This window comes from Octodon degus, unplaced genomic scaffold (genome assembly GCF_000260255.1).
Source record: "Octodon degus isolate 3935 unplaced genomic scaffold, OctDeg1.0 scaffold00096, whole genome shotgun sequence".
Taxonomy (NCBI): domain Eukaryota; kingdom Metazoa; phylum Chordata; class Mammalia; order Rodentia; family Octodontidae; genus Octodon; species Octodon degus.
Genome location: NW_004524672.1, coordinates 10,130,902 through 10,141,258, shown reverse-complemented (window position 1 = coordinate 10,141,258; position 10,357 = coordinate 10,130,902). Strand labels below are relative to the sequence as shown.

Genomic DNA, 10,357 nt, shown 5'->3' with positions numbered 1-10,357 from the left:
TGCTTCACTGAGTCGAGAGAACTGGATTCCATGTCTACTTTCCCTGATTTGCTGTGTGACCTAAAGTAAGTCATGACCCTATCTGAACCTCAGTATTGTCTTATGAAAGGGGGTTGGTCTTTAAACAAGCATTGGTAGAGTCCTGACACCTTAGCCTTCATGGTCTCACTGACCAGATGAGATAGTCTCATTAACTTCATTTCACAAAGGGGCAGGAGACACCTGTTTAAGGTCCCACCGCAAAGAAGAGGAAGAGCCAGAGGCTTCCTAACCCCTTCTCAGGACTCCACAATTTGCCTCCCCAGGCAGGCTTCGGGGAAGTCCCTCCTGCAGGAGGAGAGGGAAGTGAGGGGCAACTCCTCCCCACCAGACCCCACAGGTGTGTGCTGGGCCAGAGTGAGGCACTCCCAGAGGCCCCATCCCAGCCAGGCACACATACCTGGCGGTAAGGCACACCTTCTCACATGAACCAGCGCGCCCCCGCTCACACGCATCACCCTGGGCCTAGCGCACAGACCCTAGTATCTCTCCTCCGTCCATCCCCCTGCGGTCTGGCTCCCACCCCAGTCCTGAACACGGTGGCCTGGGGACTTACACGCCTCCACCCCGTGTGACGTCACCTGGGGTAGAGCCCTAAGACACTACATGGGATGGGGGAGGCGGCAGAGCTCCTCGAGCGGGACAGTCATTCACTCTGAAGGCTGTGGGGCCGGGCACAGGCAGCGCCAGCCCCCCACCCCCTCCTGCCCGCCTCGCACACCCTCGGAAGCGCAGGCTCGCGGCGCTAGGTTGAGGGGCTCCCCAGCACTGCAGCCTCAAGTCCTCAGCCTTCTGCACCTCCGGGCCTCCCTTACCCTCAAGAGGCATCAGGAGTAGTCGCGGGGGGCCTCGGGAAATTCCCAGGACCCCTGTGCCAGGAGGTGCCCGGCTCGCCCGCTCCCCACCCCACCCCCGAGGGCGGTGCCCGGGGGCGCTGCCCCATGGAGCGGGGAGGCGGGCGCCGGCTGCTCCCGGAGCCCTGACCCGAGTCGGAGCTGTGTGTTCTGTGTCACAGCAGCCCCGACCCCTGCCGATCATGCGTCGCCGCCCCTGGTTCGCCAGTCCCACCGGGCTGTGAGCCCCCCAAGACTGTCCCATCACGGCCAGCGCGCCATGGGCAGCGCCCACCCTCGCCCCTGGCGGCGGCTCCCACCCCGGCCCCAGCCGCGGCCCGCGCTCTGGGCGCTCCTGCTCTTCCTACTGCTGCTGGCTGCCGCTGTGCCCAGGTGAGCCCGCACCTCATGCTCCGCCCTCCTGGAGAGCTGGGACCCCCGGGGCAGGGGCCTCTGGCGTTCTTGCTGGGGCCGGGATTCCGGAATGCGGGAGGGTGGGGGTCACAAGGCCCCTGGTGCCCAAGGAAAGACTGTGAGCTCCCTCCTAGGAGGAGCTTAGACTGGTAAGAGAATATAGGCACCGGAGGGAGACAGGGCAGTGTGCAGGAGAAAAATGGTGTATTAGTGTGCTAGGAAAAGAGGTGTATATGGAGGGGGCAACCATCAGTTTGAGTCCCTTCCACTCTGGAGGAATGAACCCTCACCCCAAGAGTACTTGTTCCATCTTGGAGGTCACCCCACAGCATGAGCATTTTGAGCTGGAAGGGGGTATCCCAGGTGGGGTCCGTGAGACACTACAGCTGGAAAGATCCTGTTTGTGTGTGCGCCCAGCAAGCTGGGTTGGTAAACAGCAGTCTTTGTGGATATGTGTGTGAGAATGTGACAGCTTATAGGTCAACATATGCTAAGACAAGCACACTTATCAATGTGTCTTTGATTGTCTGATATCTGTACCTCTGTCTGTACCTAGGCCTGATGAAATGTGCTTGTGTGTAAGTGTTCCTTGATCTCTTGTATCCACCACAATGTTTGCAGCAATGTCCCTGTGTAGCTGCAATTGTGACTGTCTACAACATGCTTGTGTGTGCAGACATCTGTGCCTGGTACATACTTATGAAATAATCTGTGCACAGACACAACAGATGTGTGTGCATTTGCACATTTGCCTGAGTGTGTGTGCAGCAGGGTGGGTTGTATCAGAGGGAGTAATGGAGAGCAGGTCAAGGAAAGGGGAATATTTAGGAGGGTGCTGATAAGCCCAGACTTCAGAAGCAGGAGTTGGAGCAGAGGGTGATTATGGCCTTTGGGCCCGAGTGTATATTATTAAATGGGGCTGTGATAGCCTTTCCCCCCTCCAAAAAAATGCTTACCTCTTTTCACCTTCCCACATGCCTGTAGGTCAGCACCCAACGATATCCTTGGCCTCCGCCTTCCCCCAGAGCCTGTACTCAATGCTAATACAGTGTGCCTGACATTGCCTGGCCTGAGCCGGCGGCAGATGGAGGTGTGTGTGCGTCACCCTGATGTGGCTGCCTCAGCCATCCAGGGCATCCAGATCGCCATCCACGAATGTCAACACCAGTTCCGAGATCAGCGCTGGAACTGCTCTAGCTTGGAGACTCGAAACAAGATCCCCTATGAGAGTCCTATCTTCAGTAGAGGTAGTTGTCCATGGCCTGTTCCTCCCCCATCATACCTTTACCCCCCTCCCCCAAGGGATGAAAGCTCTGTGCCAGCCATCCAAAATCCATTTTCAGGCTGGCAGCCCCCAATCCTCACACCTGCCAAGCATGGTGCTCTCCTGTCTCTTTCTGGTCTTAGAAAATCCATGAGGGTGGGGGTGGAGAGACAAACAAATGGAACAGATGTGGCTCTGGCAAAGGTGGCAGATTCCATGCCTGAAAACTGGACTTCCTGCCATGGTATACAATGGGCCCAAGAAATACTCTGTCACTTGCCTCAGTTTACTCTTTACTTAGTAAACCAGATTTAGCATGGAGAGCCTATGAGAAGGTACCCAATGTGGCTAAGAATAGAAGGTGGAAGTTCCTGCCAAGTGGTGCAGGTAGGGAAGTCTGGGCTTGGGCAAGTAGATGTTTGCATCTGGACAGGAACTCTGCTGGCCGGTGGGGTGCACCACTGGTCTCTGTGTCATCCTCACAGCCCCCAAAACCTCTCTGAATCACAGCACACTGGGTGTGTGCGTGCTTATGTGAGGTGGCTCTGGCCTAGCAGGCCCAACAGCCCTGCCAATCCCTGCTCCCCTCTTGGCTCAGAGGACTGCAGCTCACTCCTTGTCCTTTCTCTGGACTTGGAGTGACCCAGGACCTACCCCAGACTGACTTGAGCTAGAAACTGGCAGGAGGTTTAGTCAGGGCTTCCTCTCTCACCATCCCAAAGGCCTGGTATCTTAGACCTGGGTTTTTTGAAGCAAGGCCCGGGCCTGGGGGGAGGCATCTGTCTCTTCTCCTCTCAGCTGCTTGGGTGGGACAGTCTAAGGACTCAGTAGCCGTGGCTCCTTGGCACTTGTTCACTTCTGGTTGGTAGTGGAGAATCATATATCTAGTGGATAATTTGTCTACTTGATAAATCCAGTTTGGGGCTTGAGGCTTCTGGGGGTCACGCTCCTGTAACTTCAAGAACTCAGCCTGAACCCTTCCCTTTTCACCGGGACTCACGTTTGTGTTCCCGGGGCCCCTAGTCTGGGGGCACCCAGCTTCCCCCAGCCCAGCCTCGGGCCGCCTGCCCCGCCCCCGCGCGCTCCCTCCTCCTCCCCAGCGCGCCCGCCCGGGGCGCTGTTTCTACCCGGGCCGAGCCCAGCCCCGCGCGTGTGGCGGCTTGCAGCCCCGAACTAATCCCCGCGGGCCGCGCAGACGGCTCTCCACTAGGGCACCCCCTGCCCTGCGCTCCGCCGCTCCCTCCCGCCAGCCCAAGTCTTCTAGCTGTCTGGGGCCGCCCGCACTGCTGACACCCAGTGACAAGCCTCGGCCCCTTCTTGGTTCGCCCGGCCCGGGCTTGGGCTCCGGTCGCTGCGACTTGAATCCCAACCTTGGCTTTCTAAGTTGCCCTCGAGCCCTGAGACCCCGCCCCTGCTTCAGTTTCTGCTCTCCAGGGACTCAGATGAGCGCCGCGGTCCGCGCCCCTGCAGCTTGGGGTGAGGCAAGGCAGGGCAAGCTCTGCAGTCCTCTCCCCAGCCTCAGTGTCCCCTTGGGCACCCCCCTCCCCGCCGCGCCCCGTTCCTCTACACTAAGTAAACCCGGGCGTCTTGATCCGTCTCCCCATGCGGCCGGGTGAAAGTCCTGGGGTCTTTGACACTTGGGGGAGAGTTCGGAGCAGTGGAACCGCGCGGGATTGGCACGGCGCCAGGCGTTCCCGGGTTCACCTGCAGTTTAATGAAGCAGGAGGTGAGCTGGGGGGACGGGAGGGGAAGAGGCTAGGGATGGAGGGGGAGACTTGCCGGGGCTAGTCAGGCGGGGCGGGCCTCGAGCCGGGAAGGGGCGGGACAGCGGCTCCTGGCCCCGCCAGCGTTGGCTGGGGCTCCTCCTCTGCTCTTCAGATCACCGCCCTACCTCCGTGGCTCCCGCGTAGTAACCCCTCGTTTCTACCCCTCCCTCTTCAAAAGGGAGACCCTAAGCTTCGGGAAAGAGAACTGCCACTCTGCCTATCCCCCCTCCCACCTCTGCCTGGCCACCACAGCTCTCCTGCCCCACTGCACATCTGGATGGGCCCTCCGCCAGGTTCATTTCCTGGTCCATCTCACCCTGGATGAGAGATTTAAATCTCACGAGGTCACTATGGTGGCAGCTGGCCCTTGGCATTCTGGTTCCTTTCCCTAACTACCTTCTTTTCAAGCTATGAATTGTCTACTGTGGAGTCCACTGACCATGATTTCCCCCTAACTGGAGTATCAGGAGAATGACTTCCTTCTGATCCAGGTTGCCAAAGGGATTCCCTTAAGTGGGTTCTGTCACGTTTAAATTTCAGGAACTTCCGTGGGGAGTTGTAGGAGAATGGTAACTTGGGTTTTCCTCAAGGCTGTTGTCATTGTACACTGTCCTGTCCTGTCACCTTGAGTTGGGCAGGAAGGATGCATCTGATGAAGGAGGGAGGGGAAGGGTGCCTGACCACAAGGGGTGGACAAGCCTAGAAATTTAATGAGGCTTTACTCAGCTAAAGAAGGGAACTAGAGGCCTGGGAAGGGGGAGGGGTGAGGATAGGGATAGGGACTTGCAGGGGGCTGTGGGGGCCCTAAGCCCATGCTGGTTGCTTTAACCAGCCCAAGGGTGGCTATGATCTAGTGCCAAAGGACACATATTCCCAGCTTTTGGTACTGAGGACCCATGTAAGTTGGTGCCTGGGCATTGGGCAGAAGGTCTGTTAGGGAAGAATAGAGAACCCCTCAGTCCTTCACTCAAAAGGTTCCTCCTACAAGAAGAAGGTTTGAGTGAGGTAAGGTGCTATTGGGAGCTGATCTCAGGCACTGGAGTAGACAGGGCTTGGAGGTGAGAGATTCACAAGCAGGTCCTGAGAGTTCCCACACAGTTCAGCTGCTGACCTTCTTAAGCTCCAAAGCTTAAGATGGAAAGAGGGCAGCAGACCCCACAGCAAGCCAGGCTTCCAACCAGGAGAAACCAGCAGTTTTAAGTACCTGGTCTCTACTTTCCAAAGGTTGGTTCTTTCTTTTCCCACCTACCTTTTTTACACTGTTTTTACATCCAGGCCTCTGGAGCCTGGAATACATGGTGACATTCAGATGGGAAAATTGAGGCACAATCACATCCCAGAAGGTCCTGTTATTATAACGACACCCAGTAAATTAGCCAACATGTATTAAGCTCTTTCTGTATGTTGTGCATTATTCTAAACCACCTTATTATGCTTTAGGGTCCTCAAACTGTCCATATGTGGTAGGTCCTGTTATCCTTATTTTACAAATGAAGCTAAGAGAGGTTGGGTAACTTGCCAGTGAGGTCACCCAGTTGATAAGTGAGCAGTAGAGCTGAAGTTTTGCAGGCCAGCTGATTTTACAGCTTGCACCCAAATGTTTCCCAAACTGCAAGACCAGTATAACTCCATTCTGTACCCAGAGGTGAGCTGGTGCAATGGGAGTGTACTCCAAGAAATGCAATACACACACATGAGTGAGGTAAGGTACTTGTGTGAATGCATAGCCCCATTCAGTGTCCTTCATAAGCATTGTCGCATACACACAATTTCTCTTGTCTTCCCCTACTCTCCATAGGAGCACGCACAGATTATTTGCATGAAAGGATGGAAACCAGACTTCTCTCCTCTGACTTGAATGGATAGTGCTCAAGCTTCGTTAGCCCTTCCTACTTCCCCACTGCCCTTCTCGACGTAGTCTTTCCTCAGTACTCTTCTGCCCTCCAAGTCTCTATCCCATCCCCTTCTTGGCCCTTGGCTGCAGCCTGTAGCAGCAGCTGACTCCACTTAAATGCTGGCAGTCCCTGTCCCAGATCAAAGGCAGGGCAGCTAATTGTGCGTCTTAACGAGCCCCCCTTCTGCTCCGGGCAGCCCAGCTGGCTATGGCTCCACCCCTCCTCCCCTCCAGCTGGCCAGATGGCACAGTGCCTGTGTCTGCCCCAGACAGTTGGGGCGAGAACCGAAACTGGGCCCCTGCATGAAAGCTAGAGGGGGTGGGAGCAGATTCAGTAGGCTGGACTTCTCTGAGGCCTGGATGCATAGAGCAGAGGGTGACTATACAGGATCTGCTTGATCACCTCTACTACAGGTGGCTATGACAGCTGTCAAAGGCCATGGGGTGGTGTAGAGAAAGACATCTTGAGCTGCACGGAGTAGGGGTGTTCACTGCAGGCTGTGGATGTCATCTATATAGATTCTTCCAGGCCTGCCCTTGAACATGACAGAGTTTAAAAGATGATGGTTAGCCCTGTGTGCCCTTTCCCGACAGGACCAACCTCTTGCTTTTCCCTCATATAAAGTATAAGCAGGGCTATAGGAATTGGGAACTGCCCTACACCATTTCTTTCTTTCTTTCTTTCTTTCTTTCTTTCTTTCTTTCTTTCTTTTTTTTTTTGTACCGGGGATTGAACTCAGGACCTTGCACTTCGCAGGCAAGCACTTATTACACCATTTCTTTCTTGAGAACTAGGTGCCCTTGAGATCAGTGTCGTCCAGCAGGAAATTGCTGGTCCTAAGGAGCTGAGAGAGCTGGGTGTGGGTCTGGGTCTATAATCCACATGACCTTGGGCTTTCCTATTTGTATAGTACAGTGTGTGATTGGTAGTGATTGTGGCAGGGTGATCTCTGAGGTCTGGGCTCCTATAGAGGCCTGCCTGAGTATTGCCATGTGTTCTAGAGTAGGCTAATGACTCCCCCAGCAATAAGAGAAGTGCTCAAAGTTCCAAAGATAAAAGGCTGGGGATAAATGCAGGGTGTGCTTCCCAGGGACTTGGGTCCACCCTCCTCCTTTAGGCCCCACCATCCCAGAGCAGTTTCTGCTCCCCTGCAGCTCTTGCCAACTTCTGGGATCCCTTTGAAGGCTCCAGCCCAATCCCATCCACTAACATCTGCTCAAGGCTGAGTCCCTTATAGAAAAACTGAGTGCTGAGGTACTATGAGCTGGAAGGAGAACACACAAAGGGAGTCTGCTTTGAGGGTGGCCAGTAGCCTAAGTGATTTATTTTAGAGTGGATCATGAATCCTTGGGTGCTGTCCTTGATCAGGGTGAAATAAAAAAACAATGGCTTGAAAATGCAGTAGGAGTGAGTGAGGTCGGGCAGCAGGAAGAACTTCTCAATAAAAGTGAATATTTATGTAATATGTGCTATGAGTAAAATGCTATTCTAAACACTATGTTTAATAACTCATTGAATTCTTAGAATAACAATGAGTCCAATAGTAATAACTCTATTTTAAAGGTGAGGAACTGAGACAAAATGAGATCAAGTCACTTGGCCAATGTCACATAGCTATTTACTAGTAACTGAAAGAGCTGAGATTAGATTTAAGCACAGGCAATCTGGTTCCAGAGATCAGTTCTTATCTGCCAAACATCTTGTCTGGCGATCATCATCACATTGTTGTTGCTGTTTTCTGTTGGTCTTTGCCTGGGCAGGAAGAGGAGAACAAGGCTCTGTGAGCAGGAGTGAGGATCAGGTAAGAATGGGCTAGGGTCTGTCCCAGCCTGGTTGGCTCTCTGGGCTCTGTGTGTCCTCCAGGTCTCTGAAGCTGGGGTAGAAGGACCCAGACTTTTTATTTCTTCTGAATCTCTAGCTTTCCTGGAGGCTATCAGCCTCCTGCCAGGTCCTAGGCTTCTCCCATGAGGCCCATGGCACAGGTAGATTCTCCTCCCTGGGTGGGGATTATTCTTGCTGCTAGCTTCTCCCAGGGCCTGTCTTCTCTCTGGGGTCCAGAGGCTGGGCAGAGACTCTACGACAAACTGCTCCTAGCTCAGATTCAGAATAAGCAAGAAGCAGGCCGCAGGCCTCAGAGCTGAACCCACTTCTGCAAGTAGGCCACCCTCTGCCGCAGTTTAACAGGTCCAGGGCACTCCCAGAGGATGGCTCAAGTGGGACCACAGAGAAGAAAAGCAGTATAGACAAGTAAGTGGCCAGGCTGGCCCAGCTCTGAGCCCCTGGGAATGGCTGAGTCAGGAAGTCTTCTGCCTTCTGAGCATCAGTGAAAGTCTTCCTCCTTGGTTGGCAGTACTTCTATAGGTTGGGCCCATTGAGGTCCCTTGGTCATCCCTCAAATGTCTTCAGCTGCCCTTGACATCACAGGCAGAGTGGTGGCCATTTTGGAGTGACTTTCAGCTATGTCCTGTGAATGAGGACAGGGATCATCAGCGAAGAAGGTTGTGGGCTAGGCCTAAGGTAGGTACACACCTGCTGGTGAGGGCAATCTTGGGTCAAGACACCTTAGGAACAGGCTATCTCCTTTTATTTATCCTCCTGCCCACTGGCATCCCCTGGGGCCTGGAATTCCATCACTGATACTTTATTCTTCAGGTTAAAATTTACCTTCTTTTTGCAGGCTATTTATTTATTATTTTGGAGTCAGGAATCAATCTTAGAACCTCAGCTTACCAGGCAGGCACAATGCCGTTGAGCTATATCCTCAGTCCCTACGCAGTCTATTTTAAAATAACAGGTAACATCATGAAAGGTAATCGATGAAATCCCTGATTTGGAAAAGAATGTGTTTACCAAGTGCCTTCTGCCCTAAAGCAGTGATCCACACACACAGTTCTAAGCTTTCTAAGGGTGGCATTAATGAAACGCGAAGGGGAGAGCCCCAGGGAAACAGGCTAGGCGGGAGACCTCCATACTATGCTTCACAGAATGCTTGGCTTCTGGTGTGATTCCTGCCCTTCTTTGGCTCTCTGCCCTTGTACCAGACCCTCCACCACACTGGTTTGAAGATACAGTTGGACCGGATGGGCAGGAGAAGATGATGGCGAGTCCCCTCCAGACTCCTTGTCTTTGGTCTCTAACCACAGGTTTCCGAGAGAGCGCTTTCGCCTATGCCATCGCCGCCGCCGGGGTGGTGCACGCGGTATCTAACGCGTGCGCCCTAGGCAAACTGCGGGCCTGTGGCTGCGATGCATCCCGGCGCGGGGATGAGGAGGCCTTCCGTCGGAAGCTGCATCGCCTGCAGCTGGACGCGCTTCAGCGCGGGAAGGGCCTGAGCCATGGGGTTCCGGAACACGCTGCCCTACCCCCTGCCAGCCCAGGCCTGCAGGACTCCTGGGAGTGGGGCGGCTGCAGCCCCGACGTGGGCTTCGGGGAGCGCTTCTCTAAGGACTTTCTGGACTCCCGAGAGCCTCACAAAGACATCCACGCGCGCATGAGGCTCCACAACAACCGAGTCGGGAGGCAGGTGAGAGCCCCAGCCGACCTGCAGGCTGGCTTCACATCCCTCGGCCTAGGGCTCCCTCCCGCCCTTCCCTAGGCTACCTCTCCCGTGGCCCAAACTGCTCTGCCAACCTCAGCAAACTTTTCTTTCTTTCGTTCTTTCTTTTTTTTCTTTTTGGTGGAACTGGGGCTTGAACTCAGGCCCTTGAGCTTGCCAGGGAAGCACTTATTCCACTAAGCCATCTCCCGGCCCCTCAGCAAACTTTTCATTGTCCTCTCCTAATTTAGTCAAGAAACATGACTTGAAGACCTACCCTGTGCTGAGAATGGGCCGTGCCAGGCACCCTCTCTCCCACCCCCCAGCCTGCTCCTCCTACTTTCTTCAGTGATCCTAGAAAAAGGATGGGAGTGCAGGCCTGGGTCCTCACCCTGTCTCCTTTATAAAGTGGGAAGATGCAACTAGATGGTCATCAGATGCCCCCAGCTCTAATGTCCATGGCACCATGTGTCTGTGATCTCCGGTCTCCCATCTGTACCCATCCAGAAGGAGAGAGAGATTTTTGCAAAGTGAAGGAGCTAAGTGAGATTCTGGGGGCCACACAGACCTTTCTCCCCTGCCCTTGAATGTTCACAGAACATCAGAACTCA

General features: G+C 54.4%; 1 protein-coding gene across 2 annotated transcripts in view; it reads left to right on the top strand.

The window, feature by feature from the left end:
• Wnt10a (Wnt family member 10A) overlaps window positions 1–10,357 on the top strand; it is a 13,393-nt gene continuing 3,036 nt past the window's right edge. The window contains exons 1-3 of one of the 2 annotated variants that reach the window (XM_023723073.1): window positions 1–65; window positions 2,271–2,533; window positions 9,355–9,734. In XM_023723073.1, coding sequence (XP_023578841.1) covers window positions 31–65; window positions 2,271–2,533; window positions 9,355–9,734 — 678 coding nt within the window. In that variant the 5' untranslated portion in view covers window positions 1–30. Of the gene's footprint in view, window positions 66–673; window positions 1,266–2,270; window positions 2,534–9,354; window positions 9,735–10,357 lie in introns of those variants that run through there. The other variant, XM_004638208.2, reaches the window with a different exon arrangement.